Source organism: Bubalus kerabau, chromosome 16 (genome assembly GCF_029407905.1).
Source record: "Bubalus kerabau isolate K-KA32 ecotype Philippines breed swamp buffalo chromosome 16, PCC_UOA_SB_1v2, whole genome shotgun sequence".
NCBI classification, from domain to species: domain Eukaryota; kingdom Metazoa; phylum Chordata; class Mammalia; order Artiodactyla; family Bovidae; genus Bubalus; species Bubalus kerabau.
In genome coordinates this window covers 75499250-75525359 of record NC_073639.1, presented here as the reverse complement: position 1 = coordinate 75525359, position 26110 = coordinate 75499250, and the positions used below count along the sequence as shown (strand labels likewise).

Below are 26110 nucleotides of genomic sequence, written 5' to 3'. Positions count from 1 at the left end.
TGAAGCCCAGGCCGAGGACAGGAATGTCGGGTCAGCAGACTCTGCAGAAAGGCCCAGGCTGGACCAGTTGCCTGCCGCTCCCCACCAGCCTGAACAGGGGCATGAAGAGGAGCGCCTCCAAGAAGCCCTCCACCCTCAGATTCCAGCAGCCAAATGTAAGACATGAGACACAGCCCTGAGGACAGGAACATCCCGCCTCCCAGGTTCCCTTAAGGCCCCCACCTCATAAACCAACCTGCTGTCCAGAGCGACCCAGAATGCCAGGGGGTGTGGGGGGAGTGGTGGTAAAGGGAAGTAGAGAAGTCAGGTTTGAGACAAAGCTCTCTTCATTTATTTGTTGTGAGGATGGGGAGGAGAACCACACGGAGGTGCCAGAAGCTGGTGTCCACCAGGCCCTCACTGCCAGGAGGCCTCTCTGGAAGGGCTGTCAGCTCAGAGGCCCTGGATGCCCTACATGCCAATCATAAAAAGGTCATGACTGTCCCCTTCTTGCCAATCTGCCAGCGCTCCAAGGGGAAAAAGCGGATCATTATCCTTCAGGAGATGGAGAAAAAGATGTCATCAGCTCCTTGGCTAACACCTTACATTCCAACACCCCCCCAGCCAGACATACCCACTGTGGGCTCCAAGGAGCCTGCCTTAGCCCCACCAGGCATTTTGCAAGCCTGTCTCACCCCACGAACACTCTCCCCGAAACCCAGACAGGGGAGTGGGCATGTCAGGGGTGGAATGGTACACCATCATCACCCACCCAGGACAGACAGGCAGCCTCTGTGGTCACTGTATGTGGGTTCACAGGGGAGCCTTCTCTCTTCCAAACTGCAGGCTCCCAGGAACATACATGTGCAGTATCCCAGCCCGTTTTTGCAAAGCCTGGCTCAAGGAGTCCAGGCATAACCACCTCCCTCCCCTCATCCCCACATATCTGTGGAGTGAGTGAATGAGCTCCTCTCCCAGAAGTGACAGGAAGTTCCTTGTGCAGAAACAGGATACTTGGGATAGCCTAGGGCCAAGGAGGTATATGTGACAACCTCAGTCGTCCCATCTGTAAATGGGCATAATGGAGCTATCTCCATTGTGGGATGAGATGTCCTCATAATGGGATGGCATGTTCACATGGGAGGTATAGACAGAGGCACAAAACTTCTAAGGATCAAATGGGGTCATGCATGTGAATTACCTATCAAATCTCTGGTATGAGGTAGATTACAGATTACTTATCATTGTTAGAATTCTTATGGCTTCCCAGATTAAGGACCAGGTCTAAGCAGCCCCAGAAGTGACCATTCTTCACCCACTCTTTCTGGGCCAACAAAGGCTCCATTCTGAAAGGTTCTTTCAAGATTCTTATGCAGTTAGTTCCTCATAGGCATAGACTCAGCTCAGGAATATTTTTCACCCAAGAAGAAACCATGACCTTGCCACGGAATCCAGGTTTGGGAGCCATGGGGCCTTCTTATTAGAAGCTGACTCAATAGAAAAGACCCTAATGCTGGGAAAGATTGAAGGCAGAAGGGGATGACAGAAGACTAGATGACTGGATGGTATCACCAACTCAATGGACATGAGTTTGAGCCAGCTCCAGGAGACGGTGAAGGACCAGGAAACCTGGTGTGCTGCAGTCCATGGAGTTGCAAAGAGCTGGACGCAACTGAGTGACTGAACAACAATCACAGAGGGCTTCCTGGGAACCATTTAATCCATGCCTCTCTATTCACAGAAGAGAAGGTTACAAACCAGACACGGTTTACTTCCAGGTTTGTATGGACTCCCCCAGCTGCATGGAACCCAAAGGTCACAGCCTCAGGACATACCCCGAATTCCTCCTGTCCAGCTTAGAGAAGTTCTAGAAGATTACTCCTGTTTCCCTAACATATGGAAAAACCTGAGGGCAGATGATAAGTGGCTTTGGTTCTGTCGGGGTAGCAACATCCTGCCCTGCCAGGTGCCAAGGCAGGTACAGTACAGTGCCATCCCATGCAGTGCCCCCAGGAGTGGTTAAAGGGGAGCCTTCCCATTTCACAGATGGAAACACTGAGGTCCAAGAGGCCATATCTTGCCCAGGTGTCACAGGAACCACTGCAGAGCCAGGAATTCATTCAATTCCACCACCACTGTCAAGGTGGGCCGTCCACCGGCCCATGGGGTCAAGGGGCCAAGCGGCACCAGATCCTTCTTGTCCAGGGTGAGGAATTAATTTTTCCCCCAAACTTAGGAGGGGCCTGACGTGGGATCCCGGCCCCCAGTGGCACAGCAGTCCCAAGAGGGTCCTCTCCCTGCCCCTCTACGCACCGGTCCTCGGCCAGGTCCAGCTCCTTGGTGAGGAACTCGAAGAAGCGCGCGCTGTGGCCGCGGTTCTCCTCGGCCGTCCCCACCACACCGATGGAGGAGACGAGCAGCTGGGCGCTGGGCTCCGCCGAGCCGTTCACCACCATGGCCAGGCCGGACCGCACCGTCACGTTCACGCGCTGCGGGGAGACGGGAGTTTAGCCTGAAGCCGGCGTTACGCGGGGATCGTGCTGAGGACCTGGGCAGCGCGGGGTGAGGAAGCGCGGGGGTGCAGACGCGCGGGCTCCACGGGGGTCAGGGCTGGGGGCACGGGTCGGGGTCCTTGGAGGTCACTTCGGGGTCACGGCTGGCCAAGCCGACACGGAGCACGTGTTGCGGACGGGGCCGCAGGGCCCTGGAGTGCGGGTGGTCGGACTTGGCGGCGGGCGGGCGGGCGTGGAAGAGTCGGGGTCACGCTAGGGAAGCGGGGTCGCAGAGCCCGACCCCGGTCCGCCAGCCTTCTCCCCGCCCCGTGCTCCCCGGCCCAGGCTCACGTCCTCAGGCTTGCTCAGGATGGCGGCAGTGGCCGCGCAGAGCCGCTTCTCCAGCCCCGCGGGCACGCGGCCGGCGGGCAAGCTCGTGTCCAGCTCAACGAACGGCATGTTTAGCGGGAAGGGTGCGTACGGTTGCCGGGAAGAAAGGAGGTGAGGGGTCCGGGTCTATGTTCTTGAGGGTCGGGCGACGGAGAGCGGGGGCGGGGCGCCACGGAAACCTGCTCTCCTCATTGGCTGGACAGAAACGCAGCGCCCCCTGATTGGCTGTCTGGGCTACATTCCCCCGGGTCTCAGCAGAGAGCCGCCGGGAGGGCTGGCGCTGATTTCCGGAAGTGTGGTAGCCCGGCCCCCTCCGTGTGACCCCGCCCCCAGCGAGGTATTGGCGCGCCAGGCCCCGCCCACACACCAGGCCCCGCCCGCGCCCCGCTCCAGCCCTGCTGGCCGCGGTTTCCTGTCCCCTGTGGCTTTACAGCGCTTCTTGGCTAATATTTAGTTGGAGGTCTGAAGACGCCCAAACACACACACCCGGAGGGGCCATCCCCAGGCTCCACGCTAACAATGCTACATCGTCTCGGAGTATTAAAAAATTTTTGAATGAGTTGTCTCTGCGTCGGGCAACTCATGTTCGACGTGCTAAAATGCTCTTCTTTTGATCAGACCTGGTGACGCCTGGGGGCTTGAGTGGAGCTGGGCAGAGACCCTCGGGTTCACTGCATCCCTGCCTGGTACCCACGGACAAAAACACCCTTGTGGCTTCTTGTGCCTGTGGCAACCTGGCCTCACGGTGAAGGATCGCCCACCAGGGGGTGGTGATAGCCAGCCAAAGCCCAGGTCGAATTACCAGCAATGTTTACGGGGCGCTGTATTTCTTATAGGTGAAACAAAAGCTGTTATTGAATACGTGGATGTCTGTTGATGTGGCCAAACGTGGTACTTTCATCAGCGTTGGAAAGTTGTTAGAATTGTAAATAACGAAGGTCGTTGAAATTATGTGGGTGCATATGAACGATTCCAACTACATATCTAAAATTTTATGTAAGTGGGCGTATTAAAGGACTCATCCTTTGTCCTTTAGCCTCAGGGCAGAAACCAGGGGAAATTTTCAAACAAGAGAGGGCCAGGGTCACTTTTGTGTTTACTAGAGCTCTTTCCAGAGTTCACATGGAAGTCAGCGTGCAAGGGGTAAGGGTGAAGTTAGTGGGCAGAGGAGGAAGTCATGCAGGACTGGCGTTTGGAGAGCACTGTGGCCTGGACTCTGAGCGGGGAGCCGTGTTTTGGCCCACAGCCGAGGGGAGGGAGCACCACTTCTTAGAGTGCCGTGGCAGGCTGGCCGGGACTCACTACAAGAACAGCTGCGCTAAGGGCTTCAGCCTCTCCTTCACGGCAGTGTCTGCTGGAGGCAGGTCCTTGGCCTTCATGAGGACCGCATGGGCCTCTCGGAAGAGGTCCTCCCCCACCGCAGCTTCCACGCGCTGGCGCCACGCGGCCAGCTTAGGCCGGCTTCTGAAGATGTCACAACCGGCGCTGACAGGCTGTGGGAGAGGGAGCCAACTGGAGCGGGGAGGTGCCCAGGGAAGCAGGAGGCCGCCCCTGGCCTGGGGATCCCCTGGGTGGATTTTCCCTCCTCTGCCACTAGAGGAAACACGGTGAAACTGCTCAATATCCCTGCAGGCTGAGGGTTTTTAGGCCCGTTTTTCCTGAGGCTCAGAGGGGACGTGACCCACCCAGGGCCCCCCTCTACCCCCAGCCAGAAAGGGCGATGTGAGCTGGTGCACAGGCTCCCTCCTGGGGTACCCCACTGCTCAGCAGCCCCCCTGCCCCACAGCACTCACATGCATCAGCTCTGTGATGGCCACCAAGTCCGCCACTGAGATGTGGGGCCCGGCCAGGAAGTCCTGGTCCTTCAGGAACTTGTCCTCAAGCAGTTGCAGGCACCTGTCCAGCTCGGCCAGAGTGTTCGCCAGTGTCTCAGGGGGCACGCGTTGGCCCAGGAATATGGGGAACATCATCTGGCAGGCAGAGAGAGGGCTCAGCGTCTGCCTAGGGCCCGGCTTGGTTCCAGCTCTCGTCCTGTTGACCGGCCATCCTGTGCATTTCTCCTCACTCCTGTCCACCCCTTCCCACCCACGGCCACCACCAGCCCAGGCCTCATCGCTGACTCATGCATGGCCAACCTCCACCTCTCCCTGGGTCCTCACATCAGGCAGCCAGGGGATCCCTCTGCAATCCCAGTCTGCCTGTAGCTTCTCCCTGCATAAAGCCTTCCATGGCTCCCTACTGCCCCCTCCCCACAAAGGTCTCAACGCTGAGCAGCAGCCATCCTCTCCCACTCTCCCACCACCCCCCACCCCCCCAGGCCTCTGAGATGGGAATCTGTGGGAATGGGCCTGCAGATCCCTCTAGGATGTGCTTCAGGTGTATGGTCCTAACCAGTGCACCTGGGTGCGGTCAGCCTCTGCATTGCCAAACTCCCAGATGACCATCTTGCTCCCGGCCCATGGACCACACTCAGTAGCAATGGTCTACACGCGCTCTCCTCAGCTTCTCTCCATTCGGCACCAGGCTCCCTCCCCCTCCACAGCTTTTATTGTCATTGTTGAGTCCCTAAGTCTTTTAGGACCCCATGGGCTGTAGGCTCTCTGTAGGCCAGGTTCCTCTGTCCATGGGATTTCCCAGGCAAGATTATAAGAGTGGTTCCCCTTTCCTCCTCCAGGGGATCTTCCCGACCCAGGGATTGAACCTGAGTCTCCTGCACTGGCTGGCAGATTCTTTACCACTGAGCCAACAGGGAAGCCCATGGCTTTTAAAGCTATGGAAACTTTCTTGGGCCTAATGGGCCCCAAGATGGAACTCCCTGGCGGTGCGGTGCTAGGACTGCACGTCCTCAGTGCACTGCTGAGGGTCCAGGCACAGTGCTCAGTCCCTGTCACACACAGGATGACTGCTGGGTACGGGGCACGGATCACGGCTCAGGGTTCATGTCAAAGGCCTCTGCACATTTGATAAGCAAAAATGGTATCTGCATGCTCCTTTAATGCACATTTCATCCATTTACTGACCCTTTCTCTCTGTCCTTCAGCTACATCTCTGCTGGTTTCCTTTGCCCGTTTTTCTCCTGTGTCTTTGTCTGATGGGCTTCTAAGAACATCTTAAATATCAAGAATGTTACTTCTTTCTAACATATCTTTGCCAAGATTTTTCCCAGTGTATTTTTGCTGGCTTTAATTCTCTCTTTTTTTTTTTCCTTCTTCTACAGATTTCACCACATAAAATTGATGAGCCTTGTCTTTATGTCTCTCACTGTTATTAGGCTTATCAATCTTTGCATACCCAGAAATTAGATCAACATTTAGTGAAATATCTCATTTCTTCCTACTTTGAGGCTTTTCACTTAACATCTCTCCATCTGAAAAGTATGTGTGTGGCAAAGTGAGGGCTTGATGCTTTTCCCCCACAAGAGGCAACATTCCTGGGCAGTGTGACATGTGCAGGAAAGCAGAGGGTTCATTTCCAGCAACTCGGGAATCAAGACCTGATGGGGGCAGGCTTTCCTGGTGGCTCAGTGGTTTAGTGTCCACCTGTCAGTGCAGGGGAGGACACGGCTTCCATCCCCGGTCCCCGAAGGCTCCACGTGCCTTGGGGCCCTTCAGCCTGCGAGCCGGGGCCCACAAGCCACGAGTCCTGGAGCCCGTGTGCTCCAGAGTCTGCTCCCAGCAAGGAAGATCTAGCGGAGCCGAAAACAACTAAGCAAATAAATGTGTTTTTGATAAGACACCTTGGGGTGGTCGTTCCCAGGCTGTGTGCCTCAGTTTCCGCTCTGGGAAACAAGTCCGTTGCCCTGGAGCATCTCTGGCATTCTAGGATTTAGTGTTCTCAGTTTTGACAGAGAGCCTGGCCCCTTGATCATCCCGGGAGGTCTCCCTGCCCCGGGGCTCACCTTCTGCCACATGGCCCGGGTGCAGCTCATCCGGAGGGCTGTGTGCTGCCACGACAGGTACTCGTCCACACGGGCTCGGGCCTGCAGGTCCTGGGGGTACCAGTGGTCAGGGGCCTCGTACTTGCGGGCCAGATACAGCAGGATGGCCACACTGGGGGGCATGGGGGGTGCGGGGGACATGCCCCAGTCACTCTTCAGCCATTCCACAGGGACCAGGCCCTGGGTGAGGCCAGGCCCTGACCGCACACATCTTTCCCCAGGTCCTGTGGGTGGAGCATCTCAGCGTCTGCCTGGTTGTGGTACACAAACAGTAATGCGAGGCCCAGAGAGGTCAGGTGGCAGCCAGGGCCATACAGCTCTACACTGGGCCATCTAGCATCTCAACTAAGGGCACCGAGGGAAAAACGAAGTGTCGTGGGGCTTCAGAGGACTCCAGTACCATTCCCCGCCATCTCCGGAGCACACGCAGTGCCAGGAATGTGACCAGGTGCCCCTTCCAGCCCTGGGCACCTCTGCCCACTTCAAGCCACTCTCCGCCCCTTGGGCCAGAACAGGGACTTGGGACACGCAAGCCATGAGCCAAGCCATCAACGGTGGACACAAAGATGGCCGACAGGTGCGGCCCAGGGGCCCGTTACCTCTCAGCCAAGGTGAAATCCCCATCTTTCAGGGCTGGCACCTTCTTCAGGGGGTTCACCTGGACAAAGTCATCGCTGTGGTTCTGGCCTGTGGAGTGACCAGTGAGGCAGGTGGGGAGAACTGCGAGGCCTCTAAGGTCTCTGTCCACTCCCACCCCAACAGCCAGCCACCAACTTTCTAGGGTCCCTGTCCTGATGGGGCATCAGGGAAGAGGAGGCCACTCTGCCGGTCAGGGGGTGACATCCCCTGAGCCCACCAGAGGGTCCTGTTCCCGTGTCCACCTGCTCTGGACATGGGCCAAGGAGCATCTCAACTTGGGCTTGGGCGGAGGGTGAGTTTCTGCAGCTGTAACCCCCTGTGCCCCAGTCAACTCCATCCCTGCATCAGACCCTCTAGCCCCTTCCCTGGGCTCTAGGCCTGTCCCCTGCAGAGCCTCCCCTCTCTGTGCTAACTGGGTGACCTGTCCACACACCTGTTCCCAGGCCTCAGCAAACCTCACTCTCACCAGCAACGCCTGACCTACTCAGCCACTCAGCCTCCCGCAGGTCGCTCCTCTTTCCTTCCTGTGCCAAACCTTCCAGACTCCTTCCCGACCTAGGCGGGCACAGGTAGGAGTAAAGCGGAGGCCAGATACAGGTAAACAATCTTCTGGGCAGTCACATGGGGGTTGCCTCTGCTGGGAACCAGGAGGCCGCGTCACTGTTTTCTCCGAGTTGAGCCTTGGTTTGGAGAGCCGTCTCTCCACTTTCCTCCACTTCGCCCCGCCCCAACCCCAGCCGCTCCCCGCACTGCTGTCTACCTGCTCTGTTGCCCCTTAACCTGGGTGTGAAGAACGGTTGGTATTCACTAAGTAAAGGTAAGACGGACAATACACAACCGATGGCCGAAGCCACGGTTTCCAACGGGAGTCTGTCTGCACCGGCCGCCCGACTCGGGGGGGCCGCAGGACACCCAGACCCCGGGCCTCCTTGCTTGTCCTGCCCACCTTTGAGCAGGTCCACGGAGCGCAGCTCAAAGGGGATGCTGTTCTTCTTGGCGAAGATGTAGACGGCGCGGCAGGGCTGGGACAGCAGGTCCAGATAGAGCTCCAGGCCCATGGCGGGGGCGGGAACAGCGGGCAGGACCCACGACAGAAACGGCGGCGGGCGAGTTCCACCGGTCACCCAGCAGAGGGATGTGCGCAGCTCCTGGTACCCGCCCGGCCACACCCTCCCCGCCCATTGGACGGCGCCGGAGAACTTTGGGCCAATCAGCGGCGGCCTCGCTCTCCCGCCTTCCCTCTGCGGGGTTCTGAGCTGGGCTCCCTTTCCTGCCCGGCAGGGTTCAGGGAGACGGACTCTGTGTCTCTCCGCCGGGTCAGTCCCCTCACCTGGACATCAGTGTCTAATCTGCATCAAATGGAACGGGATGGGAGGGGTACTGGGGGAATGAGATCAAGGGCGCTTCCAGCGCAGACCCTCAGTGAATTTAGGGTCAAAGGGTTAGCCCAGGCCACCTCCCACCTCAGAGAGGGGTCTGAAAGAGGAGGGACTTCAGAGTCCCCAGGAACACAAACAGAGGAGAAGTAAAAGATGCCACAGCCTCCCAGGGGCCCACGGCCCAGGGTGGAGGCGGGGGAGGCCGTGTGGTCCTCTGCGTCCAGCAAAGACCAGGTCACCGCCTCAGGAAGCCGCCCCTCACCAAGCTTCTTTACGCTCCCGGCTAATCTCCGCCTCCCTCCTGCAAAACAGAAGCCTCGTGAGACGGATCTATGAGGTTTGCGGGTGGGCCCAGAATCTTCCCACTTCCTTTGTAGGGCCAAACCTTTCCAACCTCAAGCCTGGTGCTCCTGAGGTCTTTGGCTGTGATGCCTTCATGCTCTAAGCAAGTCTCCCAGATGAAAAAAGCCGTGTCCCCAGGGACTTCAGGCTTCCCTGATAGCTCAGTTGGTAAAGAGTCTGCCTGCAATGCAGGAGACCCCCGTTCAATCCTGGGTTGGGAAGGTCCCCCAGAAAAGGGATAGGCTACCCACTCCAGTATTCTTAGGCTTCCCTTGTGGCTCAGCTGGTAAAGAATCTGCCTGCAATGCAGGAGACCTGGGTTCAATCCCTGGATTGGGAAGATCCCCTGGAGAAGGCAAAGGCTACCCACTCCAGTATTCTCGCCAGGAAAATTCCATGGGCTAGTCCATGGGGTGGCAAAGAGTCGGACGCAACTGAGTGACTTTCACTTCACTTCACTTCCAGGGATTTCCCTGGTGGTCCAGTGGCTAAGACTCTTTGCTCTCAAGGCAGGGCACCCAGGTTGGATACCTGATCACAGAACTAGATCCCACATACCACAGCTAAAGATCTTACGAGCTGCAATTAAGACTTGTGAGTGCCTGTGTCTGACTTTTTGAGACCCCCATGGACTGCAGCCTGAGAGGCTCCTCTGTCCATGGGATTTTCCTGACAAGAATACTGGAGTGGGTTGCCATTTCCTCCTCCAGCGGATCTTCCTTACCCAGGGATTGAGCCCACCTCTCCTGTATTGCAGACCTACTAAGACCTAGGGCAGCCAAATAAATAACTAAATAATTAAAAAAAAAAAAAAACAACCTATTCCCAAACCCAAGATTCAGAGAAAGCCCAACTGGGGGAAAAAAGAAAAAACCTTGAGAATAGCTTAGCCTTCCTGGCTCCCAGTTTAAGAAAGACCTATCCCTTCAGGAGAGAACTTTCTCCAGGTTGGATGGGGCCATGTTCTCCACCCCCTCCAGGGGACTGCCCTCCTCCATAACTCACCTTTGGCCGGACTACTGCGATATCCAATCTCCCTGCTTCCTCCCTGGCCACCCTCCAGTCCAACCCCCACCACCAGTCAGAATGTTATTCTAAAATGCAATCTGAGCATTCCGTTCCTGTTCAGGTTCTGCAACTCTGAGGTGTGGCAATTCAGGCCCCACTTGACCGAGTCCTGACCGGGGGAGCTGCTGTTTGATGTCTCCTCCCCACCGCCCCCTCAGGGTGGGTGCAGGACTCGTGATTCCCAGTGCTTGGTGCTGAAAGGATGACTGGCCCAGGCTCTGCAGCCAACACACGTGGAGACCTGCTGCCTCTGCCGTCCTTGTCGAAGAACCAGTGCAGGACAGGGCGCTTGTTAATTTTACCCAGGACAACTAGTCTGGGGAAAGCTAATCCACCAGGCCTACGAAGCCAGCTGTCTTTCAAAGAGAGGCCAAAACCAACAACCAGGACAGATGGAAAGTCAAATAAATCACACCTCAGAGTTATAAGCAAAGGCTCAGGCTGAGCCCAGGTTTATTTCCCAGACTGGAAAGAAAACGCAGATGAAAGGAGACAAGGTCTGGGTGTGCTCTTTGTGGCTTTGCAGCCCCAGGACAGATGGGTGGGAACCTGGCCCCGGGAGCAGAGGACTCAGGCAGGCAAGGCAGGCAAGCCATTCCTGCTCTCCGGGTCTGCCTCCCAAGGGACAATGGAAATGAAGTTGCTTTGCGAACTGCCAAGGGCAGAGCAGAGGCGAAGCTTCCTGGCTCACTGGATCATGGCCAGCACTTTGGGCAGCATCTTCTGCTTTAAGGTGGAGTCTGCAGGCTGAGAGTCCTTGGCCTTCAGGATGACCTCATGGGCCTCCTGGAAGAGGACCTCCCCCACCGCCGCCTCCACGCGCTGGCGCCATGCGGCCAGCTTGGGTCGGCCTTTGAAGACTTGGCAGCCGGCACCCACGGGCTGTAGGGAGAGAGGGGATGGGATGGGTGACCACGTATCGCAACACCAACCTGGTTTGGAGGCCATGGAACTCCAGAAGGTTTCTCCACAGGGTCCCACAGCCAGGGGCATGGTGTGAGCAGGACTTCAGCACCACCCAGGACCCCCCTGCCTCATCCCCCCACCACCACCCACAGCACTCACGTGCATCAGCTCCGTGATGGCTACCAGGTCAGCCAGAGAGATGTGGGGCCCGGTAAGAAAGGCTTTGTCCTGGAGGAACTTGCCCTCAAGCACCTGCAGGGCCATATCCAACTCTGCCAGCGTGGTCGCCAGCATCTCAGGAGAGACCGGCTCACCCAGGAAAACAGGGAGCATCACCTGATGGGTGGGCAGGCAGAGTGGGGGCTTAGGGGCCGGCATTCCTACCTGACCTCCAGGGCAGCACCTGAGACTTTAAATGTAAAAGGTCCTTAAATATAAATATAAGGTCTTTAACTATAAAAGACCATCAGAGGGTAATTCTGATTTATTCATGTCTGGAAATGCTATAGAGTAGTTAGAAAAAAATGCATTAGATCCACCCGCAGCATTGTGGAAAAATGCACATTGCATGATGATCTGCGGGCGTTTATATAAAATTGTAAGCGCTCAAAGCAAAGCATTGTTTTTGGGCTACACATAAATGTAATATGTAGAAGATCATGAACTGAAAGGACTTGAACCAGATGTCAGGGGGCAGGCAGTGGGGGCAGACTTCAGGAAGGGACACGGGCAGCAAAGAGGTCTGTTGATTTTTGTCCCCTAATGTTTCTTTTCTTATATATATCAAAAATGATAGAAAACACAACAATGAAACTGGTGACCCAGAATTAAAGATACACTTTGAGAAAGGAGGCGTGCGCCTCTGAGAAGAATACGGAACGTCACGAACACCCGCCATGATGACGCTAGAGAGAAAATAACCTTGTTTTTTTTTTTTTTTAAAGTCATCAAAGAATACAGAACTTTAAAAGAAAAAGGAAAAATAAAAGAAAGAACAAAAAGTAGGAAAGAAAAAAGTCTAAACCTGCCTGTCTGATACGGAAACCACCAGCCACAAGAGGTTCCCGAGCTCTTAAAATATGACTGGTCTTAGACGAAATATGCCGTGAGTGTAAAATACACACCAGGAGACAGACACGGATCAATGGAAAGGACAGCGAGCCCAGAAATAAACCCACACGCTTCCAGCCAAGTAATCCACAACAAAGGACACGAGAACATACAAGGGAGAAAAGACAGTCTCTTCCATCAGTGGTGCAGAGAGGACTGGGCAGCTACATGAGGACAAATGAAATTAGAGCATTCCCTAACCCATAAAGATAAACTCAAAACGAACTGAAGACTTAAACATGAGACCGCAAAGAGTAAAGCTCCTGGCAGAAATCATGGGCGGAAGCCCTGAGGGGCGCTCAGGCGTCCACGGGATGCACACCGCTGTAGCCACCGCATTCTGGCTATTGTGAGTAATGCTTGCTGTGAGCGTGGGTACAAACATCCCTTTGAGATCCCGCTTTCAGTTATTTGGGGTATACACCCAGAAGTGGAACTGCTGGGTCATACGGCAATTGTATTTTTAATTTTTTTGAGGAACCACCATGCGTTGTCCACAGGAGCTATTCCCCTTACCATTCCCATCAACAGCACACGGCAGTTTCGATTTCTTGTTATTCTCACTAACACTTATTATTTTGCTTATCTACCTATCTATCTGGGCTTCCCACGTGGTGCAGTGGTAAAAGAATCCACCTGCTAATCCAAGAGATGCAAGATATACAGGTTCAACCCTGAGTCAGGAAGGAGGAGGGAATGGCAACCTACTCCAGCCTGGAGAATCCCATGGATGGAGGAGCCTGGTGGGCTACAGTCCATGGGGTCACAAAGAGTCAGACACAACTGAGCAAGCAATCCTTGACCTATCTATCTCTCTGTAACAGCCATCCCAGTAGGGATGAAGTGGTATTTCATTATAGTCATTTAAAAAAGAATCTTTACTGAATTTATTACAATACTGCTTCTGTTTTGTGTTTTGGTTTTTTGGCCGCAAGCCATACGGGATCTTAGTGCCCCAACCAGAGATCGAACCTGCACTCACCCCCTGCATTGGATGGCAAAGTCTTAACCACTGGACCTCAGGGAGGTCCCCTCGTTATAGTTTTAATCTGCATTTTCCTAAGGATTAGTGATACTGAATATATTTTCATGTGTTTATTAGCCAAAATCATACCACTGATACTCTGAGTATATTGGGTTAAGTAAAATACATTCAACTGTTTCTTTTTACTTTTTAATTATGGCTACTGGAAAATTTTCAACTACATATGTGTCTCACTCTTTACTTTTGGGCAGCACTGGACAAAATGAGCTAAATTCCAGAGGGCATGAACCCTCCCAAGGTAAGCCACGTTCATCCCTGGGGTCCAAGCAGGTCGGGGTGCAAGCCTGCCATCTGTCTGGGAGTTTTCTGACGGAGCAGCCACATGGGGGACTTAGGGCAGGGCTGAGAAGCAGAGCCAACTCTTGGTTGCAGTTGGTGCTTAGATTCCAAATCCTTGCTGGAGGAAAATGAGCAACCTGATTCCACCCTCAAGACGTTTCTGAAACCAGAGATGAACGGAACTGTAACTGAAGCTGCATTCCAGCCCCAATCCTGACTAGCTGGAAGAGACGAACCTCCCACCAAGGATGCTTGACAGAAGAAAGAGCAAGCCCTGGGTCAGGATTTAATGCGCATCCAGTGTCTACTCTCCTTTATAAAATATGTAGCACACAGTAAGAAATTATCAGAATTAAGAAGAAAGAAGAAAGTAAGAAATTATAATGTAATGTCTTTACATTATAAGACATGTAAAGAAAGAGGAAAATGTGGGTGTTCCCTGGTGACCTAGTGGTTAGGATTCGATGTCACTGATGTGGCCCAGGTTCAATCCCTGGCCAGGGAACTGAGATCCCGTAAGCTGCCTGGTGTGGCCAAAATATAAAAGAAAAAAAAAAGAGGAAAATGTGACCCATAATCAAGATGGTAAAAGACAACCAATAGAAACAAACCCACAGAAAATCCAGGGGCTGAAATTAGCTAACAAAAACTTTAAAGTAACTATTATAAGAATCAATACGTTAAAGAATTTAGAAGAAAAGAGAGACCAAGTGGGTGAGTGGATGGTGAATTTCACCAGAGAAATGGAAACTCTAAAAAAGAACCACATGGAATCTCTAGAACTGAAAAAACACATATTTCAAATACAAAGAATGTATTAGACAGGCTTAACAGCAGCTTGGGCAAACAGAAGAAAGAACTGGGGAGTCAAAGCCGGGTCAACAGAAGCTACTTACACCGAAAGGAAGAATGTAAGGTTGCCCGCGCCCTGGTGGGCGATGCCGCACCGTCCCCCCTCCCCGGGGAGAGCACCTCACCTTATGCCACAGGGCTCGGAGGCAGTTTCTCCGCAGGGCTGTGTGCTGCCAGGCCAGGTACTCGTCCACACGGGCACAGGCCTGCAGGTCCTGAGGGTACCAGTGGTCGGGGACCTTATACTTGCGGGCCAGGTAGAGCAGGATGGCCACGCTGTGGGCGAGGGGAGGACGTGTTGGAGGGCAGGGGGCGGGGGGCCCACTGAGCCGCGGCTTGATACAGAGTCCCTTCCTGAATCTTCCTGACCACACACCAAGCTATTTTCTCCGTTTCCAGACAAGGAAGCCAGGCTTTAGAACAAGGATGGGACTTGCTCAGGGCACACAGGCTTTGGAGGCTGAGCTGAGAGTCTCCCTGAGGCTAACAGGCAAGCTCCTTCTATCACCGGGCTTAAATTCCATGGCGAGTCCTGCCAAGAGTTCGGAGCACAGTTTCTGACGGGAGGACCAGAGAGAGCTTCCTGAAGGAGTCAGCACCAAAGCGGAGCCCTGCAGAAGCTCAGCTGCTTCCAACTCTTTCCAGCCTGCATCCACTCTCATCCCACATTCAGACCCCCAGGAGGCCTGACGCTTCAAAAAGGCTTTCCTGCCAACCCTTCATCGTTTGTTCTCTGTCGTCCCTCTGTCCTCCCTAAAGCATCCTGCTGGAAACACAGGATGGTGTGGAAGCTTTGGGATCTTGGACCAGCGGGACAGACAAGGCTCCTGCAGCCCCCCTCCTGCCCTGGGTTAGCCGGGCTGACTTGGTGTTGGGATGGCAGGGCCGACCCGGAAGGACAGGGAATGTGGGAATTTGGGGCCACTGGGAAGGCCTTCAGGAAGGCCTTCGGGTACCCCAGGGGCTGGGCACCCCAGCCAAAGGGGCAGAAAACCTCTGTATCTGCCCCTAGCCCAAGCTCCGTACTGGGAATCCTGCTTCCACACCAAGCTAAACAGTTCACTTTTTTTTTCTTCTCCTTTTGTTCCCAGCAAGGGAGTTCTGAGGAAGACAAGGGTCCCTGCTGTATGGCAAACGTCCATGGGTCTGGTGGTCCTCCCAGGGAAGGGCAGTCCAGAGATGGGACCACCAGGAGACCTCAGTACAAGTTTGGCCTGGGGACCCCCCTCACCAACCACCACATGACTGGTAAGATGCTTACTTTTCCAATCATCCCGTGAACTGAAACCGTGGGCAGGCAGGATCTAGGGGTCCAGCCCTGACTCTCTGCAGGATATTGGACTGAGGGCCCTTCACCTCGGAGAGGCGAGATGGTTCCAGCGGGGTCTGCCAGCAACCCTGGGGTCCCAGTTACCTCTCGGTCAAGATGAAGTCCCCGTCCTTCAAGACTGGCACCTTCTGCAGGGGGTTCACCTGGGCAAAGGCATCACTGAGGTGCTGGCCTGCAGAGAGCCCAGCGTGGTGGGTGGTGGGGAGGAAAATGCCCCTCCCTGCCTGGCTGTGCCCACCTGTTGTACCCACCCCCCTCAAAAGGCCCCAACCACAATTTCATGGCTCTTCTCCAGCCCCCAGCCGCTCTTGGTGTGGGAGAGGCTGGCGGGGGTTACTGTGGGAGAAGTGGGAGGTTCTGCCAGCTGGTACAAAAGAGAGCTTGACACCCCTTGCCTAGTTCCTGTGGGCATAACCTCCCCCACTAGGAGCCCCCCTAAAACAGAGCTTAAGGAGCTCCATCCAGGGCAGGGCCTGTCCTTGCCCGGGCCCACAGACTCCCACCCTCTGCCTTTTCACCATCGCCAGCATCTCTGGCTCCCACATGGGGTCTGGGGGTGTCGCAGCTGCGGGGACTGGGAGACTGGTCCCCTGAGTGGACTCTGGCTTCCTTCAATGCCACTTTCCCTGTGGACCCTAAGGATAGACCCCCAAACACAGACAAGTGGCCTCTTCCTAGCGTCCACTTGAAAAATGAAAGTGAAAGTCGTTTAGTCGTGTCCAACTCTTTGTGACCCCATGGACTACACAGTCCATGGAATTCTCCAGGCCAGAATACTGGAGTGGGTAGCGCTTCCCTTCTCCAAGGGATCTTCCCAACCCAGGGTTCAAACCCAGGTCTCCTGCATTGCAGGCGGATTCTTTATGAGCTGAGCCACCAGGGAAGTCCAAGAATACTGAAGTTCGTAGCCTATCTCTTCTCCAGGGGATCTTCCTGACCCAGGAATCGAACCGGGCTCTCCTGCATTGTAGGCGGATTCTTTACCAACTGAGCTATGAGGGGGTGTCCACTTACTTGCAGCCAACTTCCCCTGGACCCTCTGTGTCCCCTTGCTTACTCCGCCCTGGGCACCAGGGACAGAGCTGGCCCTATTCTTAGGGTCCCACTGAAGCTCTGTGGAAAGGTGCAGCCCAGAGTCTCCTGGGACCCTGACCTCTGCTTGAGCTCACGGGAGTGTTTTCTGCCCCTTCAGATGCAGCCAGAGAGAAACTTCTGGGGCGCACGGGTCATCACTGCTGCCCCTGCTCAACAGCTTTCAGGGGCTCCCCAGCACCCCAGGAGCAGGCAAAGCTGCTCAAAGCCATCCACTGTCCCCCACGGCCTCACCTCTCCAGCCTCTCTCCTCCCTTTCCCCCCACCCTCCAGACTGTCCCTTCACCAGGACCCTCCCCTCCTCTCCTGGCGAAACACACCTCCTACAGTACCCTCTGTGGGACAGCCTGGCTGGGACGCCCCTTTGTGCCCACTCCCTCGCCCCTACCCCACACTCAGCAGAGGTGACTGCTGGGCAAGCCTGGGGGCTAGTCCCCCAAGGAGGCTGGACGAGATGGCGATTCAGGCCTCGGGACAGGCTGGCACAAAGGCAGAACGGCAGGCGAGCCTCGCCAAGCTGGGGGCGCTGCGTGGAAGGCTCAGCCCTGCAGAGTTGCCTGACTTGTTCTGTGCACCCCCCACACGCTCCCCGGCCCCGCACTAGCAACACGGGAGCATTGCCGTCCCTACCCTCAGCTGCCCTGGCATGCCAGCTGTGCCCTTGGGACTCTGGGGATCTGCCAGAGAAAGAACAAACCCTCAGCGTGCAGGGCTCATCAACGCCCGCCCCCTCCCCCCCCCCCCGCCCGCCCACCCCCCGCAGTCCCCCTCCTGCTCTCCGCATCCCAACGCAGGGTGCCGCCTTCTGAGAACTAGTGAGACAGTGGATACGGTAGGCGCGCAGGCAAAGCAGGAGGAGGAAGGAAGCGGGGGAGGGGGGCGGTAAGGGGGCGAGCGGGGTGGGGGAGGGGAGGGGGGAGGGGACCCAGGGCGGCCGGGGCCAGAGCATCAGCAGCTGGGGCCACAGTGGAGGGACTTGCTCTGCCCCTCCCCCAAGCAGCCGCCTAAATTCCTTTCCTCCTGCCCCTGTCTCTTCACCCAGTCCCGGTCCCCATGCCTGGTGGTAGCCCCTGTTCGCCAGGTTCCTGCATTCCTCATGTGCCCCCCACCCCTCTCTTTTACTCTGCTTCGACTGAGCCCCCCACTCCTCGTCGTCCATTCCAGGGACCCAGCCAAGTCTGGGGATCCCCAAATCTCCGATCTTCCTGGTGGCTGGCCGCAGGACGGGTGAGGCTCGGGGAGGGGCTCCCCTGACCTCCCCTCCCCATCCCCACCTCTTGGTCCCCCAAACCCCGGCAGGCAGGGCGTCCACCTTTGCGCAGGTCCACGGTGCGCAGCTCGAAGGGGATGCGGTTCTTCTTGGCGAAGATGTAGATGGCGCGGCAGGGTTGGGACAGCAGGTCCAGGTAGAGCTCCAGGCCCATGGCGGGGGCGGACCGGCCTCGCCACGCAGGGGACACGGGACTCAGAGGGCCCCGGGCCGCGACCGACTAGCGGCGTTCGGCCCGCCCCCCACGCGCTGCTCCCCATAGGCGCTCGGGCCGCACGCTCGGGTCCAATCGCCTGCGCCCGGAGGGCCTGCGGGGCGGGGGCTCCGGAAGGTCCCCCTCGGGGAGGCGGGCCGGTCACGCCCAGGTTCGTCTTACAGAGCAGAACTTCGCCAAGACTCAAGCCGGCTGCGGCGTGCGTCAGAAGTTCCTGCTTTAGGGATGAAGAAATCGAGGCCCAGAGGGATCTCGGGTCCAGAAAGTCTGACTCCAGCATCCACGATCTTGGCCCCAAGCTGCAGAGATCCGGCGCCATCAAGAAGCAAGCTCAGTTCGGTTGCTCAGTCGTGTCCGACTCTTTGTGACCCCATGGACTGCAGCATGCCAGGCCTCCCTGTCCATCACCAACTCCTGGAGCTTGCTCAAACTCATGTCCATCAAGTCAGTGATGCCATCCAACCATCTCATCCCCTGTCGTCCCCTTCTCCTCCTGCCCTCAATCTTTCCCAGCATCAGGGTCTTTTCCAAGGAGTCAGCTCTTTGCATCAGGTGGCCAAAGTATTGGAGTTTCAGCTTCAGCATCAGTCCTTCCAGTGAACACTCAGGACTGATATGACCAGCCTCAGCGCTCACTCCCTTGCCCCAGCGCACCCCTGGAGTTTGACAGCAGGTCTTCCTGCCCCCAGCACAGTGCGTCCATCTCATTCCCTGAGTGTGTTTCTTCCTCCTCTGGGCCTCTGTTCCTCCATCTTTGAAAATGATGGGAAAGATCCAGCTTTCTGGGCATATATCCAAAGAAAATGAAAACAGGATCTCCAAGAGACAGACAGACATCTCCAACCCCATGTTCACTGCAGCCAAGATAGGGTAACAACCTAAGCATCGGTTAAGGGGTGAGTGGATCGAGAAAATCTGGAGATTATTCACAGACGTGTATTGAGGTGGAGAAGGAAAATGGCAACCCGCTCCAGTATTCCTGCCTGGAGAATCCCCGCGGACAGAGGAGTCTGGTGGGCTGCAGTCCATGGGGTCGCACAGAGTCAGACGTGACTGAGTGACTGAGCACACACGTATTGAGGACTCTTGTATTCAGCTTTAAGAAAGGAAATCTTGTCATTTGCAACAACATGCATGGACCTGGAGGTTATTATGCTAAGTGAAATGTCAGACACCAAAAGACAAATACTGCCTGATCTTACTTGTGTGGAATCTTAAAAGGTGGGACTCTTACAAGCGGGGATTAGAACGGTGGTTACCAGGGGCTGGGGCGAGAGGGGGATGGCAGCACACTGGTGAGAGAGTAGGCAGCTTTGCGCACCCAAGACGCTTAGGTTATGGAGCTCTAACGTGCAGCGTGGCGACTGTAGCTAACAGGCCTGCGTGGTACACGTGCGACTTGCTGAGCAGTTCTTAATGATTCTCACCAGGAACAGCAAAAAAATGGGAACTGTCTACTGAGAAAAGCACAACCTGAATGCTTGAGTGAGGTTTGATCCAGGGTCTTGCGGAGAACAGTAGCCTTTTCAAAAATCCAATTGTTTTGATCCGCTGATCTCCTCTATCCTCTGTCTCCACTCAGATCTTTATTGTTTCTTTTCTCCTGTTGGCTATAGGTTTAGTTTGCCTTTCTTGTTCTACTTCCTCCAGGTGTAAGTTAGGTTGTTGATTTGAGATCTGTATGCTGCTGCTGCCAAGTTGCTTCACACGCGTCCGACTCTGTGCGACCCCATAGACGGCAGCCCACCAGGCCCCTCCGTCCATGGGATTTTCCAGGCAAGAGCTCTGGAGTGGGTTGCCATTTCCTTCTCCAATGCATGAAAGTGAAAAGTGAAAGTGAAGTCGTTCAGTCGTGTCCCACTCTTCGAGACCCCATGGACTGCAGCCCACCAGGCTCCTCCATGCATGGGATTTTCCAGGCAAGAGTACTGGAGTGGGTGAGATCTGTATGTGTTCACAGCTATAAAATGGCCTCTTAGCCCTGTTTCTGCTGCCTCCCGTAAGTTTGGGTCTGTCGTGTTTTTAATTTTTTAAGATACGTTCTACTCTCCCTTGTGATTTCTTCTTTGATTTATTGGTTGTTTAAATGCATTTTAAAAAATATTTCATTTCCTAGCTTTCCTTCTGTTATTGATTTCTCATTGCATTCCACTGTGTTCAGAAAACACACATCATGTGATTTCAATCAGTTTAAATTTCCTGGGATTTATTTTATGACCTCACCCAGGGTCTCTCCTGGACAATACTGCATGTGCTGTTTAGAAGATCATGTATTTTATGTTGTGGGTGCTGTGCTGTGTGTGGCCGGCAGGCCGATGGGTTTATTTTTTAGAAGCTATCTATCTTATTTATTTGGCTGCAGCAAAATGAACATGTATTGCCTAGTTGCGGCAAGCGGGGTCTCCAGTCTCCACTGTGGCAGTGGGGCCTTTAGTTTGGGCAAGCAAACTCTTAATTGTGGCACATGGGATCCAATTCCCTGACCAGGGGCTGAACCTGGGTTCCCTGAATCGGGAGCATGGAGTCTTAGCCACTGGGCCACCAGGGAAGTTCCCCTATAATGTTAGAATGTGGTTCAAACCTCCATCTCCTGCAGGATCTCCGATCTCGTAATTCTCGAAAGTGGAGCACTAAAGTCATCAGCTGTCACACTGACAGCTTACTCACGTGTAACCTTTAATTTTCCAGTTCTTTTTGGAAGCTGGGGGGACTCACGACTGCCACCCAGCCCCAGGCGCATCTCAGGCTCGGGAGCCACGGGAGTTGTTTCAGTTCTTTATTAGGCAAAGAAGCAGTGCATTTCAGCGTCTCCCTTAAGGAAAGGGGTTCCGGGGGCTGAGCCGGCCAGGTCTGCGGGGTGGGCTGCCTCTACTTGAACTTCTGCAGCAAATCGCAGATCCTCTCCTTGACCATCGGGTCCAGCGTGGAGCAGTCCCATTCCGCCAACTTCACCAGCCGGTCGTGGGCCTCGCAGAAGAGAGTGGAGCCGATGGCCAGCTCCACCCTCATGCGCCACTCGGCCAGCTTGGCACTGTTGAGGAAGACGTTATGGTTGCCGGCCATGGGCTGTGGACAGACGGAGAAGCATGGTCAGCCTGGGGACCAGCCCCACCTGGGCCCCGCCTACAGCCACAAGACTCTCCCCACTCGCCCCTGTGGCCAGTGGGCTTGCTGACCCCCGAGGCCTGGCCAGGGCTCACAGGTCATGTAACAGATGGAGGTGGGGGTGGAGGACCCCGAGTGGCTCTCTTGTCGCTGGTCTTGCTCCACGGCTCCTGAGTCCCTCTCAGAGGGGCCCGTGACCCAGGGGTTCCCACTTCTCCAGTGTGAAACCTCCCAGGGGTCTTGCCTTCTTCCATGGAAACCCCCTGCCCCCAGACGGAGGTGGGAGGAATTCAGTTATTTCTCCCTGTGTTGAACCTCCCTCTGTGATCAAGCACAGGAACTGCGATGAGACACCCAGCCAACAGCCTAAGAAACACGAACCCAAGATGTCTGGGGTGGGTGTGGGGGTGAGACTCAGGGGACTGCGCCACCTGGGACAGAAAGACTGGGACTTTGTTTTTCTCCCTGTGCTGGTCCATCCTGCAGACTGACCAAGGACCAAAGTGGCCACTTTGCATACTGGCCAGGATCTCAACTCCATCCTACACAGCAGCTCGGTCAGAAGTGGCCACCCTCCCCTGCACGCAGAAGCTGCATGAATGTCCCCCACCCAGAAGTGTCCCCCCATGCAGAGCAGATGGACCCTTAGACCCAAAGCCAGGGAGCGGCCCTGTCCAACTGCCCTGACTGGAGCTCTGGAAAAGAGGGGCACTTTGGTCAGAAGGACACTTTGGAAGCTTCTGGATTCTTCCTGGAGGGTCCTTTGGAAGGAGGAGGCCCCTGGAATCCCGGCTGACTGAGCAGACTCACCCTCCAGCTCCTGTCTCCACGGAGGACTCTTCCTGAAGCACTAACGACCATGATCCTCCCTGGTTCCCAACCTGGGCTTCCCGTGGTTCCTGCCGGGTCAAGGCCAGGCACCCAGGCATGGCTCCAACTTCCCCAGCCTCTCTGCAAGTTACGCTCTCAAGGGAGTCCCTCGTCTGCCCCGTCCGCCTGCCCCCGCTGGAAACCTGCATCATCTCCACCAGGGCTACCAGGTCGGCCAGGGAGATGTTGTCCCCAGTGATGAACATCTTGTCCTGCAGAAACTTCTCCTCGAAGAGCTTCAGGTTGTTCTTCACCTCCGCCAGCATCTGCTCTGTCTTCTCAGCTGGGACCTCATCTCCCGTGATCATCGGGATCAGCAGCTGCCCGGGGTGGGGGAGGGGAGGGAGAGGCGGCCCCCTCTGACTCTCCAGGCCTCTGGAGGCCCCGTCTGACCCTTGCCTGCTAAGACAGGTGGTGGGCAGTACCAAGGATGTCAAGTGGTATCGCCTCCGTTGGCAGTTCCAGTGGGTAGAAGGCGCCTGGGGCCCTTGTTCAGAAGGATGTGAGGGACTTCCCTGGTGGTCCAGCGGCTAAGACGCTGAGCTCCCAATGAAGAGAGGGCCCAGGTTCGATCTTGGGTCAGGGAACTAGATCCCACACGCTGCAACTAAGAGTTCACGGGCCATGACTAAAGATTCCCACGCTGCCGCAAAGATCGAAGATGCTGCGTGCTCCAGCTAAGACCCAGTACAGCTCCAAAAGATTGATTAATAAAAGACTTTTTTTTAAAAAAAAAGAAGGACTTGAGGTCCCAGCAGGAAAGAATCCCGTGATTGATTGGCGATGTCTGCCACACGTGTGGCATAAGAAGTGTGGGCGCATGTACTGTTGATTTGCCATCTTCAAATATAACGGTCTTTATGGGCCCTTTCACGTTTTTTTTTTTTCTTTTCTCCCACTGCACAGCTCGAGGCTTGCAGGATCTTAGGTCCCTGACCACGGTCTGAACCTGGGCCCCGCAGTGACAGCGCCGAGTCCTACCCACTGGACGCAGGGGAATTCCCAGCTCTGATCCCTCCAGTTCAGAACGAAATGTCTTGAATCCTATCCTGGCTTGAGTGACACCAGCCCCTCCCGGGTGCCCTTCCCCTCGTCCCTATAAGGCTCTTTCCTGCCCAGCGGTCCGTGTCATAACCCCCACGGCTCTGTAAGGCGGGCAGGAGAGGGAGCTGCAGAAATGAGGCTCCGAGCGGGGCGGACGCTGGCCGGAGCCCCAGCGGTGGGCCCCTCACCTTCATCCAGAGTATCTTGTTCATGGGCAGCTGAATGGCCGTGTGCTGCCAGGCCATGAACTCGTCCACGCGGGCACGCATGTGCAGGTCTGGCGGGTACCAGTGCGAGGGGGCGCTGTACTTGCGGCACAGGTAGAAAAGGATGGCCACGCTGCGGAGAGGACGGTCAGGGCGCTCCCCAGGCCGGCCCACCCTTGCTCGCTGACCACCCGGCGCCCCTCCTGGAGGGGGTTGAGCCTAGCGGCGGCGGGAAAGGCAGTCAAGCCCACCCCCAGTGGCGAGGGCCCTGCAGGGAAGGGGGTGTTGGTGGGTGGCCTCAGACAGGGCAGAACACGTGGGGAAATCCCTTAGGAGGTCATTCCTAAACATTTGCAGGTGAAGGATGGGGTGGCCAGGAGGCAGAGGAACTGAGCGGAGTACAGGCGATGCACAATGAGCCCGAGTGGACCACCGACGGAGCTGGGGGTGGGTACTGGGCTCCTTACACCCCTGGTTCTCTGGCGCTTATTCTACTTTGCTGTGTGTGAACTTTTCCATCGTAAAAGAAAGCCAGCGATCAGCAGTGCAGCTGGGCCGGGCCAGGTGGGAAACTCCCCCAGGAGGAGCAGAGACTTGGGGTGCAAGCGCTGGGAAGACAGTTACCTTTCAGACAAGATGAACTTCCCGTCTCTGAGGCTGGGCAGCTTCCTCAGGGGGTTGATCTTGACGTACTCCGTGCTGTGGTGGTGACCTGAGAGGGGCAGGAAGCTCTGAGGCTGCTGAGACCCCAGGGACGAGAGACCCGGGCCTCCCCGGGACAGAAACAATGCCTCTTGCTGCATCTTCCCAAGAAGGGGACGCTGCACCCCAGAGGAGAAGCACGCTGCCCCTCCCCACGTGAGGAGGCACATCAGGGAGCCCGTAACAGGGACCAGGCCAGGGTCCCTGTTATGCTGCTGCCCTCCCAGGCCCTGAGGCCAGGGCGACGCTTTGGCTCCAGGAAGCTGGAGGCCTCCAGCCCTCACCCCCAACTCTGTCTGGGCCCAAAGCCACAGCCTGTGAATCAACAGAAACCCTGGGGACCTGGATCCCAGTCCCAGGCCTCCTGCCCCCCTCCAGGCTCTGCAAGTGGAGATTCTGGAGCCCCCTCTGTGGTCAGGGCGGTGATGGAGACTGGGGCCATGACCCTCACCCGGGTCCCGGGGAGTCACCTTGGGCAGGTCTGAACACTCGGAGGCGGTCGGGGTGGGGTGGGGTGGGGTGGGGGGTGGGGGGCTGGGGAGCAGGTACGGACGGAGGTGAATGAGGAATAAGTACATGTGCTCCTGTGACCTCGGCCGCCCTGATCGGCAGTTGCACGGCAGTGGAGAAGGCGGGTGCGCTGGGTGAGAGCCCGGGGACTCCTCTTGTTCCCACTGTGCCCCCCCCACCCCGCCCCCGGCCTCCGTTCATCACAGTGAGGAAGAATCTGCGGGGAATGGCAAAGGCGGGCCGGGCAGACACAGAGTGGACAACTGCCCCCACCAGGAAGCTTTTCTTCCCTTTGTGCACTTGGGTGGGGTATGGCCTGGGGGCGGGGTGGGGCGTGGCTTGGCGTGGGGTGGGGCGGGGCTTGGTGTGGGGTGGGGGCGTGGCGTGGCGGGGCTTGCGTGGGGCCGGACGGGGCTTGGTGTGGGGGCGAGGCGGGTCGTGGCTTGGCCTGGGCGCGTGGCGGCGCGGGTCTCCTCTGCCTCCACTTCTGTGAACCCCAACCTAGCGTCCTGCCGCCCCTAGCACCCAGCCCATCTGGGCAGCCGCAGGTGCCCACCTTTCAGCAGATCCACAAACTGGAAGTCGAAGGGGATGCTGTTCTTCCTGGCGAAGATGTAGACGGCGCGGCAGGACGCGGACAGCAGGTCCAGGTAGAGCTCCAGGCCCATGCTGGGCCCCACCGCGGCTGGCAGACGCCCAGCCGCACGCAGCCCACCGCAGCCTGTGCCCTAGCCCTGTGCCCACCCACCCAGGCCCGGCGCCCCGCATTCTGGAACTTATTGTTCTCTTGGTGTTGCCATGAGGCCCAGAAGCCTGGAACACTCACAGCGGGAAGGATCGTGAGGACACTCGGGAGCAGACCCACAGCCACCACATGGGGTGGCAGGGGTGCTGTGAATTGTGAATTTTCCCTTCCCCTCCCTGGGGGCACGCATGTGTGTGCCCCTGGCCCGTATCCGAGAGGGGCTTCCGTGTAGGAACTCCTGGGGCCAAGCCTTTATGGCAGAAAGTGACCAAAGGGGCGTTATAGGTTCCAGAAGCAGTGGGGGTGGGGTGGGGGGGGGCGCGTCTAGCCTGAACTGTGGCTAGAAATGGGTGCAGAGAAAGAAACCGGAACCTGGGGGGTTGTCAGGGCACTGGGTGACACCACCGGGGACTCAAGGGGTCACAGAGGAGCTCAGAAGCTTCCAGCCGGGGTTGGGACCAGCTGCGCCCGAGAGCCAAGCACCTGGACTCGGCACCCGGAGGCAGAGGAGGGTCATGCGGGGGGCCTGAGTGCTGCTGTCTCTGAGCTGCTCGACTTGAGGAGATTCCCAGACGGTTTAGAAACCGGAAGAGCCCATTGACTA

General features: G+C 56.4%; 4 protein-coding genes across 10 annotated transcripts; all 4 read right to left on the bottom strand.

Annotated features, from left to right (window-relative positions):
- Nucleotides 1-308: 308 nt before the first annotated feature.
- On the bottom strand, nucleotides 309-3016 carry LOC129630046 (D-dopachrome decarboxylase). Its single transcript, XM_055550322.1, has 3 exons — nucleotides 2823-3016; nucleotides 2293-2468; nucleotides 309-534 (listed from the first exon to the last, which is right to left on the bottom strand). Exons 1-3 carry the CDS (start codon nucleotides 2928-2930, stop codon nucleotides 462-464), a joined length of 357 nt encoding a protein of 118 aa, XP_055406297.1. The 5' UTR covers nucleotides 2931-3016; the 3' UTR covers nucleotides 309-461.
- Nucleotides 3017-4162: 1146 nt separating this feature from the next.
- Nucleotides 4163-8495, bottom strand: LOC129629978 (glutathione S-transferase theta-3-like). Its single transcript, XM_055550217.1, has 5 exons — nucleotides 8384-8495; nucleotides 7398-7485; nucleotides 6760-6910; nucleotides 4655-4831; nucleotides 4163-4354 (listed from the first exon to the last, which is right to left on the bottom strand). Exons 1-5 carry the CDS (start codon nucleotides 8493-8495, stop codon nucleotides 4163-4165), a joined length of 720 nt encoding a protein of 239 aa, XP_055406192.1.
- A 2158-nt stretch (nucleotides 8496-10653) lies between these two features.
- On the bottom strand, nucleotides 10654-18348 carry LOC129629566 (glutathione S-transferase theta-1). Of its 7 annotated transcripts, none has more exons than XM_055549642.1 (6): nucleotides 18153-18348; nucleotides 17471-17517; nucleotides 15833-15920; nucleotides 14544-14694; nucleotides 11292-11468; nucleotides 10654-11108 (listed from the first exon to the last, which is right to left on the bottom strand). In XM_055549642.1, exons 5-6 carry the CDS (start codon nucleotides 11463-11465, stop codon nucleotides 10914-10916), a joined length of 369 nt encoding a protein of 122 aa, XP_055405617.1. In that variant the 5' UTR covers nucleotides 11466-11468; nucleotides 14544-14694; nucleotides 15833-15920; nucleotides 17471-17517; nucleotides 18153-18348; the 3' UTR covers nucleotides 10654-10913. The 7 variants fall into 7 exon arrangements, with proteins under 7 accessions (XP_055405617.1, XP_055405614.1, XP_055405618.1 ...); XM_055549639.1 differs by having other exon boundaries at nucleotides 15833-15891; XM_055549643.1 differs by lacking the exon at nucleotides 17471-17517 and having other exon boundaries at nucleotides 18115-18348.
- A 2805-nt stretch (nucleotides 18349-21153) lies between these two features.
- On the bottom strand, nucleotides 21154-25429 carry LOC129629993 (glutathione S-transferase theta-4). The gene is made up of 5 exons (XM_055550238.1): nucleotides 25318-25429; nucleotides 24174-24261; nucleotides 23532-23682; nucleotides 22443-22619; nucleotides 21154-21390 (listed from the first exon to the last, which is right to left on the bottom strand). Exons 1-5 carry the CDS (start codon nucleotides 25427-25429, stop codon nucleotides 21193-21195), a joined length of 726 nt encoding a protein of 241 aa, XP_055406213.1. The 3' UTR covers nucleotides 21154-21192.
- Between the last annotated feature and the right edge of the window lie 681 nt (nucleotides 25430-26110).